The sequence below is a fragment of the Chlorocebus sabaeus genome, chromosome 11 (genome assembly GCF_047675955.1).
Source record: "Chlorocebus sabaeus isolate Y175 chromosome 11, mChlSab1.0.hap1, whole genome shotgun sequence".
Classification (NCBI taxonomy): domain Eukaryota; kingdom Metazoa; phylum Chordata; class Mammalia; order Primates; family Cercopithecidae; genus Chlorocebus; species Chlorocebus sabaeus.
This window is the reverse complement of record NC_132914.1, coordinates 2889574-2915514: the sequence shown is the minus strand read 5'-3', so window position 1 is coordinate 2915514 and position 25941 is coordinate 2889574. Positions and strand designations below refer to the sequence as shown.

Genomic DNA, 25941 nt, shown 5'->3' with positions numbered 1-25941 from the left:
GGCCATGCATACCGGCAACTTTCAGCTCAAATGAACAGCACCAACCCTGCACTCTGAGGAAAGGAAGGCAAGACACAAGTAGCATCGGGTGTGGCTGGAACAAGGCGGAGCAGTCTCTCCTTTGCTGTGGGAGGGCTTGCATCTGTGGTAGCCCTCAAAACCTCCTGCCTGCCTAGAACCCCTTCCAGTCCAATCCAGAGGACCAAGGCCATGGACAGAGCTTTCCAAACCCCGATCAGAGAGGTCCCTTCCTGCTCAGCACTCTCGGAAAGCTCCCACAGCCCATCCTGTCACCCCCGCCCTGTGGCGTCTCTAACTTAGCGGGCCAGTGCTCCTCTGCCAGGGCATCTGGCCAGCAACCTGCATCCACACTCTTGAACAAGCTGTGAATAAAATGGTAGACTGCCTTCACTTCCCACAGTGAGCCTCCGGTTGTGCAGGCAGGTTACCTAACCTCTCTGTGCCTCAGCTTCCCTACCTGCAGCATGGGAATAACCAGAGTACTTGCCCTTGTAGGGTTTTTATTTTATTTTATTTTTAGAGACAGGGTTTAACTCTGTCATCCAGGCTGGAGTGCAGTGTCGCAATAATATTTCATTGCAGCCACCACCTCCTGGGCACAAGAGATCCTCTTGTCTCAGCCTCCCAAGGAGCTGGGACTACGGGTGTGTGCCACTACACCTGACTAATTAAAAAATAGAATTTTTGTTTTTTGTAGAGATGGGGTCTTGCCCAGAGTGGTCTGGAACTCTTGGGCTCAAATGGCTCTCCGGCCTCGGCCTCCCAAAGGGCTGGGATTACAGGTGTGAGCCACTGTGCCTGGCCCCCTCGTAAGGCTTTGTGAGAATGATATGAGTTCATACCTGCCCTGTCTGGCACCGAGAAAGTGCTGACTGGTTGCTGCGTTGCTACCATTACTGTCGTTGTTGGAGTTCTTGCTGAGAGGTTACCTTCCTGCACGCCCACAGCCTCTGTGTCAGAGAAGGTCCTTCCTGCCCCTAAGTCAGGCTGGCCCAGCGCAGGGCCAGAAGCACTGGCAGCACCTTGGGCTTCAGTGGGTTGGGTTACCGCCGACGCACCCGGTAGGTCTGGGAATCCCTCTTCTTCCTACCAGCCCGGCGTGTTCCAGTTTCTTTCCCCGTGGCAGGGCCGGAGACGGAAACCACAGTGTACTTTCCCACCGGGCTTTTTTACACAGTGTGAATAATTTTCTACATTAAATAATTAAATGTAGTAGCTAATACTACCCTTCCCACACGAAGGCTTTATGCAAGTCATATAATTATTTTTTATCCTTCATGGTGACTTTCAAGCTCTCCAGCACCAGGCAGGAGAGAAGCCTGTCACAATGTTGCAACAATATGCAAATCCCTGGGTGCAGAGCCACAGCGGGGCAGGTCCTCCTGGCAAAGCTGGGGCCTGCCTGTTTAAGGAGCGCTGCGTGGTACCAGGTGCCCCGTGGGCACTCTGCAAATAAATAATAATCAGGGGAATGCAGGAGCTGGGCCCACACAGCTTTGGCCTCTGAATTCTGTGCCGATGGCGAAGGCTGGGGCGAGAGTTGCTGCATTTCATCCCCAGCTGCTGCCCTTCTTTCCCGGTCCCTTTTCTACTCCTTTTAACGCATTTCTCTACCTTGGGGTTTCTGTGGACGGTGGCAGACACTGCAGTTTCTCAACAGATTGGATAAATAGGTTTCATCTGAAAGTCACTAAGAGGCTGAGTCAGCCAGCCTGAGGCTATGTGTGGGTTCTTAGCGAGGGGGTGACACTGGCCACCACGGGGCGCTATGGAGCTCTGTGGGGACATGGAGTATACAGTGGGTGGGGAGACTATTCCAAAAAGAAGAGCATCGGGTCCAGAAAGGACTGAAGACCTAGCCCAAGAGAATGTCTAGGTTTCCATAGGATTTTTGAAATAAAATTCTTGCTTGCTCTTCAAGTTTTTCAATGTGAATATTCCAGGTTAGTGAGGAAATACAGTCACACAATCCAAGATATGGTCATATTTCTAGTGGCACTGTTATCCTTGCTGAGCCTCAGCCACTGGCCAGCCACTGAAGACTCCCCCACTATCAGTGTCACTGAACATCACCCATGAAGGGGGCTCCTCGGATAAATATTTCCCAAACACACCACAGGGCCCAAGGATGCTCCTTCGCTGGGCCGAACCCTCCTTCGGCATCCTCAGTCCCACCCGAATCATGGGGATGCCCCTACGGATTTCCAGAACCGTGTTCTGTAGAACACTAGGTCTATGGGGGTGTTAATCGGCATTACAACCAACCAATGAAACAAACCCCCAAACAAGGACCCCATCCTCCAATAAGCCTGGGAGGGTTGAATTTCAGAACTTTGGCCTGGGGTAGTCTCAGGGCCCTTTGCACTGAACTGTCTGAGCACACTTAAGCCAGAATTTCCCTGATCTGGGCGACCATGCTGCTGAGTCCTGCTGAGCATGGCACGATGGCCGCTCCAAAGCCATCGTCTTTGCCTTCTATCTCTGCTTTCTTTTCCAGCGGACCACCCCAGAGAGTGACAAGCTCTGGTGGTGGGTGGAGAACTGAAGGGGGTGTCCTCACTGGATGCTGGAGCTTGTGAGCCAGGGGCTGGAGTCACTTTTGCAAGAAGGGGCACCCCAGCGGAAGCTGCTTGTCTTGTCTTTGGTTGGCCTTCATTCAGTGACACTGACAGAGATGACAGGCACACGGTGTTACTGTGCTCGCATCTGGAAGGCGGTCAGTGTGGATGCCACCAAGAGACAGTCCTGCTCAAAGACTAACCAGTCCTGCTAGAGGGATGAGACGTTTCCATCAAGAGCTCTGATTAAATGCCAGAAAAGAGAAAAGGATGCTCTGGGAGCTCAGAGGCGGTGGAGACCGCTTCTAGCCAGGTTGATCTCGGGAGGCAGCTTGAAGGATGCAGCACTGGAGCCCGGCCTGGAAGTCCAGCACAGGGTGTTTAGGAAAAGGTGAGGCGTGACCCAGAGCATGGGTGGCCCTGAACAGGAGACGAGGGCTGGAGGACGGGGCCGTCCAGAGCAGCTGCCTCTGCGGACAATGGGGAACCACAGAGAGGCTCGTGGGGGCACTCAGGACGAAGCAGAACCATGAGGAACAGTGAGGCTTCTGCAGAGACCCAGAGAGGCCACGGCAGGGGAGGCGGAGGAGGGGAGCGATGGGAAGGAGAATGTCAGGCAGGAACCAACAGTCTCGATGTTTGAATGTGACCCAATCACAGCCACTTTCCTTTCATCCCAAATCCTAAACCCTTGTCCCACTAGACGGCCACTGTTTTTTTTCTTCAGTCAGCATCTTAGACTGTTGTTGAATACCTTCCCAAAGAGCAGGTCTGAACACAGAGCAGTGAATGACCAAGCCCTGGGCGCCTGCAAAAGATTTCAGGCCTTTCCCTGTACATTGAAAGACTACGTAGAGATGAGCATGTCTTCCTCAAAAGTGACTCCAAGAGCAGGGCATTTCTCGCTGTGGTCAGGGTTATCCCCACGAGGCTGAGAACAGCCACTGGCCCTGAAGATCTGCCCTGAGGCCCCACAGAAGGCCCACCAGGAGATGGAACACTGAGCCGGCCAGACTTCTGAGCCTCAGGCTGCCCTGACCACTGTAGGGACGGAACACAGGTGAGGTGGTGGGTGGTGGGCAGAGCGAGGAGAGAGGAAAGATTGTAGAGGAAAGAAAAGAGCTGTAAGAGAACACTTGTCCCTAGCTTCAGCACTGGACTGGGGGCGGGGTACACTCCCCCATTATCTGAGATTTTTATAGCAAAGAACCTCGTAGCCAAAGAGAAGTGCAGAAGGTCTGTCCTGGAAATTCCTTTTATGGAATCACGAGGCCTGTAAATTCAATTCTGCACAGCTGGGAAAAGGAGAAGGCCCTAGTTCTGTCGCAAACATGTCCAGCAAGGTCTGGGAAGGCCTGGCTTTTGAGCTCCTCCAGGGCAAGGATTTCTAGTATGGGAGAAGGAGGGGCACAGTCAGGGACATCTGTGATGCTCAGGAAGGGAAGATGTGGGTGAGGGCAAAGGTGCACACTGAAGACCCCAGATCAGATTATGCAATTCCCCCACTGAATGGCCCATCCCTGTGGTTTCCAAGGACAGTCAGAGGAAGTCCACACCCCTCACTGTGGTCCTGAAGGGCCTGTGCGCACTGGCCTCTGTCCGGCCCTTTTCACGTCACCCTCTGGACAGCAGGGCAGCATTCTGGCCTCCCTCTGCCTATCCGCTGTTTCTAGAAGGCCTGGAGGACTGTTTCTTTCTTCTTGGCAACTGGCTTAACTCATCCCTGCTCTTATCCTGGGAAATGATATTTTCTTCTCCACCCCTCATTTCAGCTGGCTCTTGGCCTCCAGACCCCTTTCCTTCTCCTTCCTCTCCTCTCTCCAAGTTTCCTTCCAATTCTGCACGTTCTCTAACACTTCTCCCAGGACATGATTCTGGACAGGATTCTTGGAGTTTCTATCTTCAGAGGGAATAGACGGCGCTGACTCCTAAAATACATCTCCAGCCCAGATCGCCTGTCTGAATTCCAGATTTTCACAGCCTACGTGACATTTTCTAACCTAATATATCCCCACATTCTCACTTTAAACTGGTTTCTTCCTGTTCTTCTCTATTTCAGCAAATGACACCACTCTTCCATCGACTCAGGGAAAGCCAGGAACCCCGGAGCCGTCTCTGATTCCTGTTCCTCATCCTCACATCCAGTTCACCATCCAATGATGTCATGACTCTGCCCCCCTCACTCCGTCTCTTCCACGGCCACCTGCCTTCCCAGCATCGGGCTCCTTGCTGCTCCCCATCTCACCACACCAGTCATTTGTCAATGAGCAGCCAGCATGCTGGTTAAAAAATGGAAATCAGATTATATAATCTCCCTACTGAATGGCCCATCCCTGTGGTTTCCAAGGACAGTCACAGGAAGTGCACACCCCTTACTGTGGTCCTGAAGGGCCTGCGGCTCCAGCACAGTCCTTTTCACCATCGCTCTCAGTTTCCAGAACCAGCTGAGCTGGCCCCTGCCTCGGGGTCTTTGCTCTTCCTTCTGCCTGAAATGCTCTACTTCTGTCTCCTTTTCAGCCTCCAGGGCTCAGCACAAATGCTGCCTTCCTGACCTCCTTACTTTAAACAGGTGACTCTTCACCCGCACTCTTCCGTTTCCCCACCCCGGCCCTTACCCCATCTGAAACCTTTGTTTATTGTGTATTGGTGTATCCTGTACTACTCTGTGAGCCCTGTAAAGATGGTACTATGCTTCCACAACATCACTGAGGCGCTCAGGAACTACTTACAGAAAGAAATGGAAAAGGAAGTACGGATAAGGGGAAGTTACAGAGGGGTGCATTTTAATTCAGTATAAAGAAGGATTTCTGACAGAGCTACCTCTATAAACAAGGAGACTCGGAGGGCAGAAAGCAGGATGGTGTAGAGATTTCTGCACTCGGGGAAGCTCAATGGTCTGGATCTTTTCTGACACGAATATTCTGACTTTCTTTTCCCGGCTCATAATTCTCATTCATCCATTCATGCATCAGACTTTCACTGAATGCCTCTCATGGCACAGAGAAGAACATGAAACAGCTCCTGCCATTGATGAATTTGGCAATTTTTGTGTCCCCAATGTGTAAGTCTTCCCACTGCACATATGTGTGCAAACACACGCATATGAGTGTGTAGCAGGCTTGTTTCACTTTCCTGAGCCCACCTGTCAGCTGACCGCCCCCTCTCCTGAAAGTGCTTGTCAACTCAGATTTGGAAACAAAATCCAAAGGTCCAAAGCAATCTAGAGAATGCAGGGGCCACAGACAGAATGGCTGAATGGGAGGGAAGGGCGGCAAGGGGCCTCGGAGAAGGCGGCAGGATGCAGGAGTGGAGTGAACACTTTTCATTGCAGAGGGTGGTCACTCGAGAATGGCTTTCTTTCTTTCTGTCTCGGATCTTCTTAGAAGGAAGATAGCTAACATTTACCGAGGGCCCACTGAGTGCACAGCAACAACCGGGCCTGTCCACATTTCCTGTTTTAATGGGGTTGTTGTGGAAAGAGTGGCTTTTGAGTCACCTAAACCTGCAACAGAATCCCAGGATTTTTACTATGATTAAATGCATTCCTATTTGTCAAGGTGCTTAGAGCAGTGTAGGGTGCATACTAAGCAGGTTGGTGTTTGTTACAAGCTAACAATAACAACAAAAAGCCAGCTCTGGACTCCTTACCTAGCCTTTCTCTGACCTCCAGTTTTTTCAGATGTAAAATGGGAGGCTATAATATTCGTCTTATGGATTGAATGAGATGAGGAAAGTAAAATATCTAGCTTCATGTCTGGTTCTTCATTGACAATATATGCTGTTTGCTTCCCTCCAGTGCTTCTAAATGTTACTTGAGCTCAGGTGTAGGCAATGATACCAAATGGGTCAATGCGTTTATCGACTGCTTCTTTTTAAGTTGAAATATGAATGTCAGCTGACAGGAGGTTTCCTAGTGAAATGAGAGGGTGAACTGGGGACGCTACAAGTCCCAAGAGTGGGCCAAAGTCGCCCCAGGCAAGTGTGGCCTTACCTACCTGCTTGTACTCGTGATTCGTCCCTGGCACCAAGCATACCGCCTAGCACATGAGCTGCTCCACAAAATATTTTGGGGATTGTTGGTGAACTTTAGCCTGCAGCAAAACACTAGCCAAAGTCGCATGAACAAAGAGTTCTTGAAATAAAGACTATGAAGAATGGCAAGGCCTAGGCACCGAGAAAGAGAGGGAATGGTGAAAAACTGAGCTGAAGGCTTGAAAAGCCGACTAATGGGTTGCATTAGCCACACGAAAGGGGAGTGATAGTTTAGATGCTAGTAGCATGGTTGATGCTTGCACAACCCAACTTCAAGGATTCATTAAGATGAGCCTTAAAGTTATTTATGGTGTGAGGCAGACATCAGACTGAAGGGATAGAATACATGGGCTCAGGATGAAAGATGCCAGAATACCAATATTACAAAAGGGCCCATTTAAAATGGTCACGGGCAAGAGGGCACACCCAGGCTGGAGGTGAAGTTCCTTGGTGCTGAGTTAGAGGGCTGGGTGCAGACTCCCCAGGCATAGGGATCCGGCTGAGTTTCATCTGAATGGCACTTTCCCTGAAGCCTTCATTCCTCTGTAGAGATGACCTCACTCAGTCTCACCACAGTATGCTAAGGCAGTCTTCCTACTTTACGGAGAAACAGACATGGAAGGAACAAGTGCTTGTAGGAAGCTCTTCCTGTCCTGTCTGCTCAGCCCTGGCTTCTTCAAGGTGATGCTGAGGTGGGATCTAGGCTTCCTGGGTCTCAATCTACCAGAATTTCCTCTCTGGGTGGGATCTGGGGGCAGCAGATGATGAAGCGAAGAAATGAAGCAAAATATATTTTGTAAAAATTAAAACTTCACAAAAATTACTGCATCATGCAGAAGTGCATGGCCAATTTAAAACAGTTGGAAGAGGATGATTCCTGGAGAGTGGCACAGGTGGAGGCAGAGGTCAAGTTGGAGAGAAAGTACATTTCAGCCGGCAATGTCATTACTGCCAAAAACATGACCGAAAAACAAACCAAGATTCCCAGAAGATTCTCAGCTTTCAAAAAGAGGAAGGGGCCCCAGTGTGCATCCTTGCCTCCTGACCATCCCACTTTCGCCTTCCTTCTCCTGGTCCTTGATTGAGCTTTTAAGCACAAGTTCTGAAATGTCTCTCAACAGTCCATGGAAGAGTATGTGGACATTGGCATCTTTCCTGCCTCCGGGGAAGGCTCAGCTCAGGCCGGATGGATTTAGGCCTGCAGGGTTCTCCTGGCCCCTCAGGTGGACACATGGGTGCCTTTAGAAGAATTCTGGCCCTGGCATTCTTCCCACTGCTTCTGCCCTGGCTGCCCCAGGGCTCCAGTGGGGGCAGTTTGGGGCCTTGTGGCCTTTGCCACACCACCTCTCCTTAGGCTGGTGAGCCGCTGCTTTGACACAGGCTCATGCACTCTCTTCTCCTGTGGCTGTTTCTGTCGCCTGTTTTTGGTGTGCCATCCACTTGCCTCCTCCCAGGGACAGAGAACACGTCTGATTACCATCCAGACTGACACCCTGGCCTAGGCAGGAAAAGAGGCCTGGCTTACAGTTTGTAAGGTGGTTTCTCTTCCCTTGTTCAGACAAGCAGATCTGACCTTTGACTTGGGGGCTGAGTTGTCTGCTGGGGGTGCCCTCCCAACTTCTCCACCTGCCAGGGGAATGTCAGAATCTGGTCCCTTTCCTGGGAGCGGCTCACTCCTGGAACCAAAGACTCCAACACCTAAAACAGGAGGTCCACACCTGAGCAATCTGGACCCTCAGCCTCTGAAGTCCCCTGCATCTGCACAGGGTATGGATGCCCCTGGAGAACCCCAAGCTGGCTGGGGGAGGGACCACAGCATCTTCAGGTCATGTGACAAAAGCTATCTACCCAAAGAGACCATGCTGAATCTAAAAGACGGAAGTTTCTAGACATGGACAGAGCTGACAGAGCAGATGAGAAACTGGGCTGTTTGTTCTCTGTGGAAGCAAGTGTTCTTCCCCATGCACCCACCTCCCCGTTCCAACTTTCCCTCGCCCATCCATGTGCGAACCTAGAGCCCCAACCCAGCTCTCATCGGTGCCTTTTGACACAAGCCCAGTGAAAACGAGGTGGCTGGTGACGACCTTTCCATTTGAGCCACATCCTCCGGGTATCCCCAAAGATTTCTCCCCTCCGCAGGGCCTGTGCCCACCTACGTCAGGGCCAGGAATCATTCCCACGAGCAGAAACCAGTCCTAAGAACAGCAGAGCCTGCAGAGGAAAGACTGCTCTGGAAGCCACGGGATCTCTGGCCCCACATGGGCACACTAGATACGAGGAGGGCTGCCTCTGAGTGTGGAAAGTCCAAGGCCAGCAATAGCCTCTGCCAGCTCAGAGCCTTCACAGTGCAGAGCAGGCTGGTTTTGGCACAGGAACTCCAGGGTGCCCGCCACTAGGAGGACCATTCCAGAGCCTCCTGGCTCTCCCTATAGCTTAGCTGGCACCTGTGCCAGGGAGACCGGGGCAAGGCTGGGCCCGGAGCTGTGCTATGAAGGGTGGCCCCAATGAGAGCCAGCATTTGACCTCCAGGGCCCTGAGCAGCTCTGATTCTGGCAGCATCTCATTCACAGGCTACCGACTAGTCCTGACTCACCCCTCACCCTCGTTTAGGGAAGTGCCCAGGGCCTCGTTGACGGATTCCTCAGGACAACAGACGGGGGACCGAAGAAACCTCTCCTCTTTCTGTCCCTCTACTCTCTGAGAAGCAGCCAAGGCCAAGGCTTCACTGCCTTCATTTCCTCTTTCCTGAAAGATAGCGGGGGCTTCAAAGAAGCCCCCAAAGCAGACAAGACTGTGGCAACTGAACTACCGCCCCGTTCTTAGCTGACACTCTGAAAATGCCAGCCACATCCTCTGTGTGTGGGGACAGGCAGGAGCCACAGCCCCAGACGACTTACATGGCTGTGGTAAGGCCTGCCGGGCCCAGCAGAGACCCGCGGGCAGGGCGAGGGCGTGGGCAGGAAGGCTGCAGAGGAGCTGTGGTGAGGAGGCTGTCCCCACTTTGGAAGTGGCATGGAGGCCATGAGGCGGCAAGTCTGGCCAGCAGCTGGACAAGGCTCTGCACCCCAGAGGGGATCAGCTAAGAACCCGGAGGGGCTCAGGGCTCTTAGATTTCAGTGTCACTAGGGCAATAAAATGCTAATGGGGAAATCTAGACAGAAGTCCAATCGACCGTGGAAAAGAGTGTCTGGATGCCCCACGGCTCACCGGGACACACCCTATGGGGGCCCGCAGTGGCAAGACTCACTGGGTGGGAAAGAGTCTGCAGGGAAAGGGCCTGGGTGCTCGCAGCGGCCACCGGCTGGAGAAAGCCAGGGATGGCTGGGGTAACTGATAGTGGGAGAAACTCACTCGGGCCAGGGCGAGAAACTGTCTAACGCAGTCGAGAGGGGCTCCATTATGTATGTGTCGACTTCTGGCAGAAAATCACCAGAAGAAAGGGTAGGAGGGATGAGAGAAACCATCTGGCTTCGTGAAGCTGGAGCACCTGGGCTGAGGAGGCCCAGACAGAAAGAGGAGAGTGGAGACTGGGAACTTGTGGGAAATGGGCCAGGCCTTCTGAGGTTTTAGCTGCTTATTCAAGAAAGCAGGGGTTGTTTGATTTTTCCTTGTAAATTTGTTTGAGTTCTTTGTAGGTTCTGGATATTAGCCCTTTGTCAGACGAGTAGACTGCATCAAAAAGTGGGCGAAGGATATGAACAGACATTTCTCAAAAGAAGACATTTATGCAGCCAACAGACACATGAAAAAATGCTCGTCATCACTGGCCATCAGAGAAATGCAAATCAAAACCACAGTGAGATACCATCTCACACCAGTTAGAATGGCAATCATTAAAAAGTCAGGAAACAACAGATGCTGGAGAGGATGTGGAGAAATAGGAACACTTTTACACTGTTGGTGGAACTGTAAACTAGTTCAACCATTATGGAAAACAGTATGGCGATTCCTCAAGGATCTAGAACTAGAAGTACCATATGACCCAGCCATCCCATTACTGGGTATATACCCAAAGGATTATAAATCATGCTGCTATAAAGACACATGCACACATATGTTCATCGCGGCACTATTCACAGTAGCAAAGACTTGGAATCAACCCAAATGTCCGTCAGTGACAGACTGGATTAACAAAATGTGGCACATATACACCATGGAATACTATGCAGCCATAAAAAAGGATGAGTTTGTGTCCTTTGTAGGGACATGGATGCAGCTGGAAACCATCATTCTCAGCAAACTATCGCAAGAACAGAAAACCAAACACCGCATGTTCTCACTCATAGGTGGGAACTGAACAATGGGATCACTTGGACTCGGGAAGGGGAACATCACACACCGGGGCCTATTATGGGGAGGGGGGAGGGATTGCACTGGCAGTTATACCTGATGTAAATGACGAGTTGATGGGTGCAGCACACCAACATGGCACAAGTATACATATGTAACAAACCTGCACATTATGTGCATGTACCCTAGAACTTAAAGTATAATAATAATAAATAAATAAATAAATAAATAAATAAAAAGAAAAAAAGCAGGGCATCAGAAGGGCCAACGAGTGCCTTCACTCTGGGTCCATTCTCCCCTCTGGACCATTCTCAGGATGGGAGAAAACCGAAAAGGGAGATTGAGACTTTGATTCCAGAGAGCTGCCAGGGTCAAGGCCTCTCCAGTATCCTCCTCTCAGGGAGGTGAGTACTGGCTGCTCCCTGTGTGGGCTGGCTCCAGCTGAGGGGCAGAGGTGAGTCTCAGCTGCTTCACCCCTCCATGGTCCAGGTGGGAGCTTGTGGGGAGGGGACGAGTTAGGAGCCTTCCATGGGGTGAACCCCTGCCTTCCTGGGCACACCACGTTCCACTGAGGAGAGGCTTGGAGCCCAGCCTCTCACTCACTGCCTCCTGCAGCTCCTCCTCCCCCAGTGCCCTTGCTGAGGCATCCTCGACAGCAAACCTCAGGCAACTAAGTGACATCATCACTCCCACTAACAGCAGCTGACAGTGGAGTAGCTGAGACAGACACTGCTTCCCGCGCCAGGCTCCTGTGCATTGCCTCCTTGGTGACGTCGGAGCTGCCCAAAGGGGCTGAAGACTCAGGACCACCCAGCCTCATCCTGTTGGCCATAAAGGATTTGCAGTGCGGCTCCCTCTCCTGCTATTCTCACCTCCAGCAAAGTGTAATTGGGAGTTTTAACTGGAATGGTATTGAGCCTATGGATCAGTTTGAGGAGAAATGATACCTTAATAATATTGAGCTTTCCAATTCAGGAACGTGGCAGATGTCTTCAGTTATCAGCTTTTCTTGAATTCCTTTCAATTTTATCATTTTCTCTGTAGAGATCTTAGCCATTTCTATTAGACTTTTTCCCCAGGCATTGCATATTTTTCAGTTTATCAAATCTATAAGAGTATCTTTAAAATTTATTTTCCTGTCTTTGCTGACAAGTATCAGTTCATGATAGAACAATCCAGTTATTTAATTACCTTCAGAATATTCCAGCCAGCACTTTTCATGCTGCCCAACCTGGTCCTGCACCATCGTGTGGGGCGCAGGGGACATCCGGTTATCTCCAGGTTGTGGCCTCTCCCTTCCATGGAAGGAGGTCCTTCTGGATCACTGTTCACTGTTCAAATCAATGCTGCCATGATCCACCTCATTCTCTTCAAACCATCCCCGCAGGTTCCTGAGGCTTTGTGGGGGACCGACTCAATCTAAACTGGTTTATGTTGATCCCTAGTTTTTTTTTGTGATTTTTTTTGTGTGTGTGTGAACAGAGTATGAATTCAAGGAGTGGGATGGTTAGATTTTAGGCAGGGACTTACTTGAGTAAATTTATTTTCTATGGAGTGGTGAGGAGAACACACAGAAATGAAGAAATTGGGAACATCCATGACCATGAAAACAATGAAAGAATGAAGCAAGAATACAAGTTGACTGGCTGATGGAACAACCAACCAGCCAGTTGCAGAGACAAAACAAAAGCAGTGACAACTTCAGACTGTCTTTGACATCCTTGGTTCCTAGCTGTCCTTTCATAGCAAATGCTGATGCTCATCTGGGTCATACACAAACAGCATGCCAGTGAAATAAAAAGTGCAGCACAGAGTCCTAGTTAACGGTGGGAAATGAAAGTTGTCATGGATTCAGGTCATGGTTAGAAGCCACTGGTTCTTGGGCCAGATCCAGCTGAATATTTCTTCCAGAGCTTCAGGTTTTTCCAGTTTGGTTTTCTGCCTGAAAATTTTGGAGCTGCTTTTCCTGGAGTCTATTTGTGAACGAAGAACATAGCTCAGAAAGAATCCAGGGACCCAGCTGTGCTCCATGATGCTCCCAACTGGGTGGACACCTTTATCGCCCTCTTGCCAGAGCCCTTGTAGGGAAATTCACAGGGAAAGATCCATTGTCCTTTCTCTTTACACCACAGGAGTGTGAAATGCAAATGGCCCCAGGATGGCTCTCTTTCTTCTTGGGTAAAAGTCTCTGTTATCTTGCCCCATCTTCTCACAACAGAAAACCAGGGACAGAGGAAATTAGGAGGCACTTTATGGTTTAGACCACCCGCAATGGTTAATTCCTAGGAAACTGTCTTGTTCCTTGATTTGCAGGATTTAGGTGGAGTGCCTTTTAGACCGAAGCTCCCGCAGGTGTCAATTTCAGGCACTTCCCAGGGAATGTTGTCCGTATGTCTCCCGTGCTCAGGAGGCATGATTCAGAAAGTCCACTGAAGGCTCTCCAGACTGCCTCAGACATCGTCAGAAACACATCTGAGTCAATTGTGGAATGACTCAAGGCTTTGAAATATTTAAACCATATGTCTCATGACACTGGATGAAAACGACGCCAGTTTTCCCACTGAGAGGATGTCACCCGAGTCCGAGGCTCAGCTCGGCAGTGACTGCACTCCTAGCCTCAGCTGGTCATGCTGCTGTGGGTGGTGAACTGTCAGAGCTCCTGGGCTGTAGGACTTGGAACAGGGCCATGTATGGGCAGAGACACCGTGTGCCCTAAGGAAGGTGTCAGGGCAACCCAGGGGTCCTCTCTAGGTCAGGACAAGTCTGTCCTCCTAAATGGGACTTGTACAGGAAGGTGAAAAAGAGTGTACCTGCTTCTCTGGAGAAGGCAGGAAACCACCGTTCTATCACCAAAGGATGTCCTTTAGGAGCCTTACTCTATGAAAATCAGCTGGGATCCCCAGGCACTCTTTGAGCGAGAGAAGCACCTGCATTGTAGGAATACTATCTTGTCTTTTCAGTCCTTCCAAGGTTGTTTCCCTCTTTCTGAAAAATACCCGCACAGCACTTGACTTGGGAAAATGCTAGTTAACCTCAGTGTGGTGGAAAATACAGTGAAGTCAGAGGTGCCAGATTCCAGTCTCCGTTCTGCCAGTTCTTAGTAGTGGAGCAATTAATACTGGGCACTTAATTGTTTGAGCCTCACTCCCCCTCCCTCTCTACAGAGGGATGCTAATACCCACTTTATAGGGATGTTTTGAGGATGACACGCCATGATATATGTGTAGCACATGATACGGAATCAAAAGTGTGAGTTGAACATTCATGCAAAGAAGGCTATGGATATCTCCTCAACGAACATGGATTCGAAGGCCAAGCCGGACCTTCCCCCACCCCCAGTTAATCTTCAGAGCAGTAAAAACTTGAATGAAAATAGAAAATACAGCCAGGGACTCTTGCTCTTGGCCTCCTGTTGCTGCATCTGGGAAAACTGCTAAAGGAGGGAGAAGAAGGCTCAGTAAGCTGGAGAGGTTGTCTCAAGTCTGCAACCTCATGATGCTCCTAGAACTCGTTCCTTCTCATCCTTCTCCAAAAGGTGTTATGGTAGCCTGGGGGCTGCTCAGTTGCTCTTATAGCCTCTCTCAGAAGCAGCTGTCCTGGTGGTGAATCCCGGCCAGTGGATGCCAGTGATTCTGATCCATCTACAGAGGCCCAGGGTGGAAGGTGTGGCTCACAGCAGTGTCTGCTCCTCCACCACTGAGGACAGCGGGGGTGACTGGCTAGGAAGGGCACAGATGATCCAAAGGACAGGAATTCTGACCCTGCCTCATTCAGCAGAGCAGGCCTAATCTTGCCCTTACACCACGAGGAACAAAGCAGAGAAATTTGCAGGTAATTGTTCTTCCTGCCCCAGAGCGTGTAAGCAGCAATGCCATAGCCTCTGAGGCAGGGAACAGGAGTGCCCACAGGCTGCAGTCCTGAGACCTGAGCAAATCCAGCCCTGGCTGGATGTTTTATACGAGGTTGGTCTGTGTGGCTGATGAAATGGGAGGAGGGTGGAACAGAGGCCTGAGTGGATCTGGGGGGCTGGGCCCGGAGAGGTTTGGTCTGCCAGTCTATGGGCATAGTTTCTTCTAATAACAGGTTATGTACCAGAGGATGGGACATAGGAGAAAGACCATCACCTGCCTCTCCCAGGAGAGGGTCAGAGGTTCAGCTCAGTGAGGAATCTGTGGCTTGTGCATCCCAGCCAGGATCAATACCGAGAGCTGAGAGGGTTTCCTGGAGTTGGCCTGGTTCAGCTCTGGGCAGGTGGAGGAGTTGGAGCACTGATCATTGGAGCAGCGATGGTCTTTCACCAATGCCTTTTTCCCTCTTCCCCTGATTCTGCCTTCAATACCTGCACCCCACTTCCCCGTCCTGTCCACCCCGATGCCTGTGAATCAAAGGTCTTTCTCAGAGGCCTACCTTGGGTTTGAAGGCAATGAGCTTCAGGATCATCTCCACAGTGAAGAGGCCAGTGAAGAGCATGTTGAGGATGTTCATGGCGATTTTGAACAGGCAGCTCTGGCCGTAGTGCTGCATCAGGAGAGGGGAGGAGCTGTGAACACGGGGCAGGGAGGTCTCTCCTCCTCCCCACCTTTTGCCCACCCTTCTCAGAGGCCCTTGTCTCAGCAAGACCTTCCTCGAACCCAACCCCAGAGGGCCACCCACCTCTCCGTGGGCAGTCAGGAGGACTCAGGAGAACTCCAAGCTCTTCCCTGCTCTGCCCTCTCTGAACACATCTGTGCTCATTTTCCCGGTTGGCTGTGATGACTTTATGGAGACTTCCGGCACTCAAGAGAGCTTGGGAACAAGCTCTGTCCCTGAAGACGGGTGGATGCAGAACCCACCTCCACACGCCACGCCTTCCCGGCACAACGAATGCGTCCAGCTCACTCCCTCCCTTCTCTATCTCCTCCCCTCTCTCCACTGATCAACCCAGGGTGCCATGGATTCTTCCCTAAGGCCCAGAGAGGAGCACATCCTTGACAGGGAACATTCGTCTTTCTCCAGCTGCCTCCCTTGGTGACCAGGAAGGCGATGCACTGAGCTGCCTGCCGCTCCGTTACGCTTTCCATCCCCATGGCATGCCTCCCTCCTGCAGCACCGTGGCTGTGCTCCCCCTTGGACTGACCTGCATGGCCAGGCAGATGGTGTTGAGCAGGATGAGGACGAACATCAGGTACTCGAAGTAGGTGGAGTTGACCACGTACCACACTTTGTACTGGTGCTGGTTCTTGGGGATATACCTCCGCAGGGGCCGGGCCTTGAGGGCGTATTCCACACACTGTCGCTGGGAGGGTGGTGGAGGATGGGGAGAGTGGGGTTAGTTACCTGGAGGGTGTGGGGGGAGCTGGCAGAGAGGTGTGGGATGTGAATGAAACCACACACTGCAGGGTGGGGTTCTCCAGAAGTCAGAGAAATCATCGGCTGCTCTGGCTCACTTATAGGTGGGAGATGTTATTTGGAAAATGTCTCGATTTTTCCACGGCCCCCTTAATCAAGGAGAGAGCCCCTTCTTGTCAAATCCCCGTATCAAGGTCCAAGGCAGGGACCATACATCTCCTTTCCTCCACCTGGTGATGCCTTCATGTGCCTCAACCAGGAGTCGGCATTGCTAAGAATGTGCTTGCTGACCCACTGACAGCTGGGCTTCTCACTGATTACATCCCATGCCACAGACCTTCCTTGGGTACTTCTCTCCTCAGTTTTTCTTTCCTGTCCTAAATCCAGCAGGCTGGAGTGCAGTGGTATGATCTCGGCTCACTGCAACCTCCGTCTCCCAGGCTCAAGTGATTCTCCTGCCTCAGTCTCCCAAATAGCTGTGATTACAAGCACGTGCCACCACGTCCAGCTAATTTTTTGTATTTTTAGTAGAGATGGGGTTTTGCCATGTTGGCCAGGCTGTTCTCAAACTCCTGGCCTCAAGTGATCCACCCACCTTGGCCTCCCAAAGTGCTGGTATTACAGGCATGAGCCACTGTGCCTGGGCAACTAAATCAATCTTTCTTATTTGCCAGTGTCCGTAAGATGGAAAAACACAGTTCACTGACAGGGAAGAAGATTCTGGGCTAACTAGATTCTTGGGATTCTGGCAAAGAGCCAGTCCCTTTCTCTGCACTTTGCCCCGGCTTCCAGATCAGGAACTGGGGAATCTCCCCGGCCTCTTCTCAAACCCTCAGCCCCCGTGTCCAATGCCTGAGCCTTAACGCTTTTACCTCCTCCTATTCTCTCCATCGCTACCATCGTTAACCTGATATCGGGGTCTAATCCTTTCTCATTTCCACTTTCTTTCTTTCTTTTTTTTTTTTTTTTTTTTTTTTGAGACAGAGTCTCGCTCTGTCGCCCAGGCTGGAGTGCAGTGGCCGGATCTCAGCTCACTGCAAGCTCCGCCTCCCGGGTTCACGCCATTCTCCTGCCTCAGCCTCCCGAGTAGCTGGGACTACAGGCGCCCGCCACCTCGCCCGGCTAGTTTTTTGTATTTTTTAGTAGAGACGGGGTTTCACCGTGCTAGCCAGGATGGTCTCGATCTCCTGACCTCGTGATCCACCCGTCTCGGCCTCCCAAAGTGCTGGGATTACAGGCTTGAGCCACCGCGCCCGGCCTTTCCTGTCTTCTTTCAATCCAGGGTCCACGCAACAGCCAACAGAGTGAGTCTACGCCTGAGATGTAGACTTGAAGACCCACAGGGGATTAGCTGGCCTGGTGAGGGTCACAAGGGGCACACCATGCTACGTTCCTTCCCATGGGCACTCCGTATTCACAGACAGGGATGTGCTTCCCCACGGACTCCTTCCAGTGGGAGCCGAGCTGGGGAACAGACCTGAGGCACTACACCTACCTTCCACCCTAACAGCTTCCTGACTCAGCCACGGCACTGCCAGCTCTCCACGGCTACCAGAACCTGTCACGATACTTGGCATCGCCATCTCACTCCCACTTAAGCCTCTTTCCTGCCCCCACCTCCCACAGAGTCCTCTGGGTCTTACTTAAGAAACCATATAAGAGTGGTTTCCTGAAGCCGTCCTGTTCCCCACCCCAAAAGCCCTCATTCCCTCATAGTTCTAGTTTCTCTCCTCCGTATCAATGGTGCCGACCCAATTGGGTCCTTCTAACTTGTTAACTTCTAGATAGGGCATGAGATTTTTTTTTTTTGACAAAACCTTTCAGAGTATCCTTAAGTAGAAGCTTCATAGATATTTGTTGGCTGAGCACATTTGCCAGATCTGGGGTTTGCGGGAATATGCATTTCTTTTGCACAGGTCCCTCAAAAAGACTGAGAGCCCACTCTGGTTGAGAAGCAGAGACGATCTCAGTATCTGCACGGCCTCTCCCTGATGCAGCTCCTCTGCGGGGTGGGTGCAGGCAGCCATTCCCTCCACGGGCCCCGCTTCCCTCTGCTCCTTCCTAGGAAGCTACCTGGTTCTTGTCCAGCTCACAGTTCTTGTACTCCTGCTCCCCCTGCTCCTGGAAGGTGACGATGACGAAGCCCACGAAGATGTTCATCATGAAGAAGGCGATGATGATGATGTAGATGATGAAGAAGATGGAGATCTCCACGCGGTAATTGTAGATGGGACCCTTGTCTTCGGTGTGGGAGTCGATGGAGCGGTACAGCAGCCTGCAGGAGGAGACAGGTCCCACAGAGGGAACTGGAGAAGCAGGGTCCCCTCTGCAGAAGGATGGCACCACTGCTCCAGGGATCCCAGGGATCAGGGTGCAGGAGACGGCTCTGGGCTGGAGTCCGAGCTCGGACACTTACTGGCTGTGTGACCTTGGGCAAAGCTCTTAACCTCTCTGAGACTCAGATTCTTCATCTGTCAATTGGAGACAATAATTCCCGACTTTCCTACCTTGCAGGGAAGTTAGAATAATGTATAGGAAGGTGTTTTGAAACTGTGAAGGGCTATTTAAATGTAACATGAGTCATGGGCATTGATTTCAAATACTGGAAATATTGGTAAATATTGAGACAGCTTTGCAAACTGGCATGGACTCAGAGGATGTTAGAGAGAATGTAGAATAAATCTCTCCGAGAGCAAATATCCACTTAGATAAAAACACTCACATGACCCATGCTACTCCGATCATCACCGATGGTCTGGTTTTATAGACTTAAGCAGTTTACATACATATGCCATTCATTTGAGCCTGGCTGTATGCCCCATGGAGCTTGTTATTCTTCACGGACAGGGATTATCTCTTTCCCTTCCTCCGTAGCCCGCACAGCACTTGGTTATTCTCTATCACCTATATTTTACCGCATAATAATGATGACTCTCACCTAAGATCCATGCATTGCTGTTGACTTAGAAACATTTAGAATTTTCTGACTTTCAGATTCTAATTTCACTGGAATACACATTGGGAGAAAAACAGGTGTCTATACAGAGATATAAGGACCTGATGGGAAGCTGCCTGGTAGAGGTGACACAGTGTGCAAGGGCCATGGGCTGCTCTAGGCACAAACGCATTGCCTCTGCAGAGGAAGTGGGGCCCATCCCTTTCTTCACTGTCCTCTGTAAATATAGGCAAGGCTTTTCCTAAGGAGACCAGGGTCTAGTTAATAAAGATATCTCAGCCATCTTTACCCCAATGAAGGGCACGCTGGGAGTGGTAATTTTGAATTCTATGATGACCACATGGCCCGCACCTGGAGAAGCTCTCCCCACACCCAGCTCCCAGATGCCATAAGGGTAATGACAGAGACCTCTGACATTGTGGCTCATGCTGAGGTTGGAAAGAGGGCTTAAAAAAAGGTCATTTTTGGTGGGAGTTTCTTGACACCTTCGAGAGAAGGAAGAGTCTGTGTTTCAGCAGTGACAGTGGACTATGAGTTGTTCTAGAAAGATACCTCACTGCCTGGGGAGGACCCAGGTAAACATGACCTCCAGAAGGAGTGTGGGACATGAACAAAACTTGGGGTTGGGCTGGAAAGTCAGTACTGGCCCTTGAAGGTCAGGGTTCATGAGGCCTTGGTTTGCATACTCACTCTGGCCACCCTTCGAAGGTGGAGACGGTGAAGAGGGCCATCATGGCGGCCAGAACATTGTCAAAGTCAAACTTGCTGTTCTCCCAGCTGCGGGGTTGGATGATGGGGTGGTCAACCTCCCCGTCTTTGTACGTGATGTAGTTGCCCCTGAGAAAGGAGAAGCAGTTTACTCTGGGGTCTCCCATCTTCCCTCACACCTGCCAGTCACCCTGAATGCTGGGTGGGATAGGACTGCCTGGCTTGACCTTCACAGTTCCAGCCATGGGAGGAGCTTCAGTGGCTAGAAACTTCAGGAAGAAAAAATGCTACACATTGTGTCAGCGAGGCCAGATAACACACAGGCAAAAGTCCAGGTGCCCCTGCGGTCTTAGAAACTGAGCTGTCCCTCCTTTCTGGTCAAGCCTCCAGCCTGCTGGGGCTGACTGGCCGTGGCCCTGGCTGCCCTCCCACCTCCACTCACTTGCATTCCGCCTCTGTCTGCTTGGAACTGTCTGAACAGGTGTACAGCTTTCCCTGGAAGGCAGAGAACAGAGTATTAGAGATGTTCAGTAATCAATGAGTCAATCCAAAAACAATTAGTGAGCACCTCCATAGCCCAGCACTGTGCCAGGGACAAAAAGCGTAGAATCCGGCCAGGTGCGGCGGCTCACATCTGTAATCCCAGCACTTTGGGAGGCTGAGGCGGGCGGATCACGAGGTCAGGAATGGAGACCATCCTGTGAATGGTGAAACCCCGTCTCTACTAAAAATACAAAAAATTAGCTGGGCGCGGTGGCGGCGCCTGTGGTCCCAGCTACTCAGGAGGCTGAGGCAGGAGAATGGCGTGAACCCGGGAGGCAGAGCTTGCAGTGAGCTAAAATCGCGCCACTGCACTCCAGCCTGGGCGACAGAGCAAGACTCCATATCAAAACAAAACAAAACAAAACAAAACAAAACAAAAAAACAAAAGTGCAGAATCCAGATGCGCAGGGCCTGACTCATGCACAAAACAGTGGCGAATACAGATACCAGTGCTGCAAGTAGCCCTGCAATGCAAACACGGGAGCTCAGGTGCATGGGAGCTGTACTCTCCAGGAAGTCTCGCCAGGGAGGGAGAAGTGGAGCTGGACTCAGAGAAATGAATTAGATGGGAGTTTACACAGTGGGGGTGGGGGTGGTGGTAGGGGAGGATGCTCTAGGTGGGAGAATAGCAGAACTAAAAGGGTGAGGACAAAAAAGACCAGAATCCAAGGAGGGCACTGGCCTCGCTGTAGCCGAGGGGTGCTGCAGGAAGCAGCGGGAGCTGACTTTGACAGGTGCAGGGCTCTGAAAGCTGGGTGGTGTAGCAGGGACGTGATGCTGTTGGTAATAGGTCACTGCTGCAGGCTTTAAGCAAGTGACTGACACAGAGCTTCCACAGGATGCAAGTCCCTCTCCCTCTCTTTCTAGAAGGAAGGGCAGTGACCTGAAGGGCAGGTGAAGTGGAGAGGGTGAGGGGCCTCTGGTCTGCTGGCCCGGTGCCTCCTTCCAGTGCCTCCCTCCCCTGGTCTGAAGCTGGAGTTGGGCTGCAGGTGGAGGTTACATCCAGGCCAAGTCTGGCCCGGGCCACTGTCTTGTTTGTCCTGTATCTGCCAGCTCCCTTCCCCGGGAATGCTGATGGGAGGGGAGGAAGCAGGATCACGGCGGAGCCCAGACTTTACCTTGAAGAGCTGGACCCCGATGCAGGCGAACATGAACTGCAGCAGGGTGGTGACAATCACGATGTTCCCGATGGTCCGGATGGCGACAAACACACACTGAACCACATGCTGCAGTGGGAAGGGAAGGGGAGAGAGACGTGGCTTCAGGAGATGCCAGGAACCTTTCCAGGAGGTAGCAGGGGGAGCCCCTTTGCCGCAAGGGGGAGTCATTGGGCTGAGAGGGGCAAAACCACGCTCCGAGAGTCACCTGGGAAGTGATGAACCCTAATGGAATGCAAAGGCCCCCACTGGGCTCTCGGTGACTACAAGGACAAAAGCCCTGCCAACTTCCCATCTTACAGTGGAAGGAATATAGGGATGGCGGCACCACAGGGGCCCAGGGTTTGCATGGGATCTCCCTTTGGCACGTTCTGCTTAGGGAAGACACTTTGGATGACTGCCTCTGTTACTCCTCTGTTCATTACGGATCCGGGACATGCAGTGGTACCAGTGTCCGGGACCCCACATGGCAGCCACTTGGCCTGACCCATCATCTCCTCCTTCCAATCCACCCCTCACCTCTGTGGAGCTCCCACTCCCCAGTGGGCTGGCTGGAGCCTCCCTACCCATGCCCTCAACTTACCTTTAGCCCCTTGGCCCTGTTGATAGCCCTCAGGGGCCTGAGTACTCGCAGGACTCGCAAGATCTTCACGACATTGATTGCACTGGACCTGGGAGAGGGAAACAGGCAGGGTAGTAAGCTCCTCCTGTTTCTGGGGGGAGCAAAAATAATGTGGTAAGGGAGTGTCCTGATAGGTGAATCCCAGGCAAACCTGAGAAAATGTAAAGCTCATCTTGGAGACGTTTGCATTCTGAGACCACTCTCTACTCCTGTCTCCCACCCCGTGAGAGCCTGGAGTTTGCCTATAACCCTGGGGCTTTCCTGTGGGTGAATAAATAATACACAAAGTGGCTCAAGGCAGGTCATTAGCAATGTACTGTGCTACTTGCAGGGGCACCCACAGTGTCACAGAAGAAATCCAGAGCGAGGCCATGGGAATCCAGAGCCCAGCACAGGCACTTGCTAGCCAAGGCACTGAGGACAAATTTCCTCAATTTTCTGAGCTCTAGTTTCTTTATCTGTAAAATGGGTCTGTAATCAGCTCAGAAGGTCTTTGCAAGGGTTACATAAGAGTTCCACGTAAATCACCGAGCCGTGTGCTTGAAAAACTGCCTAAATGGTACCTTTTATGATGATGCCCGCTGAAGACATCATTACACTTAAAGGAATGCCGTACTAACGGTGGGATCTCGGGCCTTGTGGCTGGAGGTGATGGGCATGGGGAGGAGATTTCGTAGTGTTTATCTCCAAACACATTCCTTAGACAGTTGCCCCTGGCACCTATACCTAAAACCCACCCAGAGCACACTCAGGACTCCAAGGAAGGGTGGGCTTTACTGTTGGGGCTCAGGAAACAATACCCCGAAACGACTGCCTTAGAAGCAGTCTCGGAAGCACAAGTTTTTCTCTGAACTTCTCTTGCCCTCCTGTCTCAGTCCCCTTCTCCTCCGAGGCTAGCCATAGACACTAGAATCCCTCTTCTCCAAGATGGGTCAAGAAGCCAGAACCCAGAATCCCATTTCCTCAAAGCCAGCCACACAACCTAAAAATATTACTCAAATTTTCCCTCTGCTTTTCTGTATAAAAACTGGCCATAAAAAATCCTCAGATCTACCACGTGGGAGTGTAGATCCTAAGACTCCTATTGCAGACAGGATCCTGTCCCCAGCCCAGAAGGAAGGAATGCTTCACAGAGAGGCCAAGAAGAACCTAGAGACAGGCCTTGCTGGGTTCCCCACTCAGTCCATTCATGTTAGATCCTACCCTTCTTGTCCAATCACATTTCTACATGGCTGTCCATACTTTTTTGGAACCAAAGCATAAAAATGGACAATTTTCCCTGTAAATTTGGGTCTGCATTCTGAAGGCTCTGTGTATACACGTGAAATAAATGTGAATGCTTTTTCTCCAATTAACCTTTCTCTTGTCAGTTGATTTTTCAGTGACCCTTCAGAAGGCCCTTTGGCTCCTACACTGCACTACAGGTTCCATACACCTGGGATACTGAGGCCAAGCCAGAGCTTCTTGGAGTCTCAGGATACTGCTTTTCCCCAGTGCGATGGAGACAGCAGGAGACAGGCCCCTGAACAAGATGCCTGCATGGTTTTTGGAGCTGTCCGTCCTACCCAGGTGGGGCTTATTAACCATACCACCTCGGTGAGCAGCTGTGGAGTACATCCTAACCCTCACGGGCTAACTACCTGAGACAGCCTCTCAAGCTTTTAGAGAGCCTCATACTTGCCTTGGGACCTAAACAATGAATGGCAGGCCAGCAAGTGCTGATTTCATGCTTTGTGTGGTCAGGATGATGTGCTCAAGAAGGGGCTGGCAGAAAGATCCGATTTCTCTGGTGCATAGCTCTTTAATTCCAAGAGATGCAAAGGCCACTCCTGTCTATCACCGTGTTTCTCCTACAGTCTCTCTGGGAGGGAGTCAGCTTGCACTGAATTACAACGGGAGGGGTTTAAAGGTCAGATGGGAAACACACAGGCTGAAGAGGAAGAATTCCTCGTTCAAGGTTAAATAGTGATTGAGTGGCCGCACTGGGATTCAAATCTAGACTTGTAGGCTCCCAGGCAGAAAATACGGGGTAATATAATTGATGATCACAGACAAGGGTATCTCCCAAGGCCCCGGTCCCTGCATGATCTCAGCCGACCATGGAAACACGCTTGGGAGGAGAGATCTAGGAACCATGGGACCTAGGCCTTTCTCTACCATAGGTGTGACCTTGAGCAAGTGTCATGATGTCCTGAACCCCAAATTTCCCATCTATACAATGATGATAATAACACTTGCCCTGTCTCCTCCATCATTGTGTGTGTGTGAGGACCATAGAAGAATGTGTATGTGGAAGTGCTTTGAAAGTTAAAGTGTAGGATTCACACTATCAGCTGTTAGAACTTGGTAGAAACTAGTAAACAGATCCTCCACACCTGAATGAGGTCTGCAACCTTGGCTGTACAGGGGAGTCACCTGGAGAGCTCTGAGAACTCACACCCAGACTGTACCCCAGCCCAGTGAAATGAAACACACACACACACTTACACACACACACACACACACGCACACACACAAGACACAAATATACAGTCACACACACACACACGCACATACATCCACATATACAACCACATACACACCCATATAGACACATATGCAGACACAAACACACAAACACATGCATATAAGTGCATACGTACACACATAGACATCCACAAACACGTACACATATGCAGACACATATGCAGACACAAACACACAAACACATGCATACAAGTGCATACGTACACACCTACATACATCCACAAACACATACACATATACACACACCCCACACATACACACACATGCACACATACACCCCACACTTACACAGACATATATATACACATTCACACATACACTCATACATGAGGTGCTTTGGCTGGAGAGAGAGGGGAGAGAAAGGGAGGAGGGTCCAGGTCAGGGGAGGCCACGGTAGTGGAAGACTACGGGTTGCTGAAGGTCAGCCTAGGCAACTGGGGCCGTGGTGGAGGAGGCAGGAAGGTCCTGGAGACAACCGTTTCTTAATAGCTGAGCCTGGCCCCACCTGTCATGGCAAAACCCAGGTATTTAAACATATTCGCGCCTGATCAACATGCCCCAAGTGTGAGACCACTGAGGACACAGATCCAAGAACTCAAAGCCGCCATGCACAGCTTCGGAGGCCCCACCCCGCTCTCATCACACTTCGGTGGTCCTGCAGGCGGGCCCTCCAGGGTTTGGTTGTCCTCTCTGGCACCCCTTGCTAGCCGCATGGCCCGTCGTGGGCTGAGGGGGTCCACTCACTGGATGCCAAAGGAGATGAGGGACACGCTGACCACCAGCAGGTCCAGGATGTTGAAGTAGTTCCGGCAGAAGGAGCCCTTGTGCAGAAAAGCCCCATAAGCAGTCATCTGCAGGGAGGGACAGAGAAACACCAGTGTGAGTGGCCCTAGCCCGAGCCCAGAGACCCCTCACACCACCCCTTCCTCCCACAGCATTCCTTGGGCAAGTCCCAAGCACCATCCATGGAGAACAGGAAGGACAAAGACGGCAATATGGTGCCAAGAGAAGAGTTCTGCTACCATGCACACAATCGCCCAAGAATCTCCCAGCCCAGGACTTCTGGGTGACTCCTTGCACCTGCCAGGCCACGCCAGGCTCTTTAGTCCTACATTCAAAGCCTTTTCACGTGGGCCCCACCATCCCATTCTAATTTCCCGCTGTTCCACATCCCAAGTCCGTGGCTTCGGGCCTGCAGGG

General features: G+C 51.2%; 1 protein-coding gene across 29 annotated transcripts in view; it reads right to left on the bottom strand.

The window, feature by feature from the left end:
* Nucleotides 1-25941, bottom strand: part of CACNA1C (calcium voltage-gated channel subunit alpha1 C) — a 650562-nt gene that overhangs the window by 72319 nt on the left and 552302 nt on the right. For all 29 annotated transcript variants that reach the window (XM_073020354.1, XM_073020379.1, XM_073020353.1 and 26 more), the window contains 8 exons: nucleotides 25486-25592; nucleotides 22177-22264; nucleotides 21555-21662; nucleotides 20336-20388; nucleotides 19876-20022; nucleotides 18303-18504; nucleotides 16018-16176; nucleotides 15309-15419 (listed from right to left, as the gene is read on the bottom strand). In XM_073020354.1, coding sequence (XP_072876455.1) covers nucleotides 15309-15419; nucleotides 16018-16176; nucleotides 18303-18504; nucleotides 19876-20022; nucleotides 20336-20388; nucleotides 21555-21662; nucleotides 22177-22264; nucleotides 25486-25592 — 975 coding nt within the window. The remainder of the gene's footprint in view (nucleotides 1-15308; nucleotides 15420-16017; nucleotides 16177-18302; nucleotides 18505-19875; nucleotides 20023-20335; nucleotides 20389-21554; nucleotides 21663-22176; nucleotides 22265-25485; nucleotides 25593-25941) is intronic.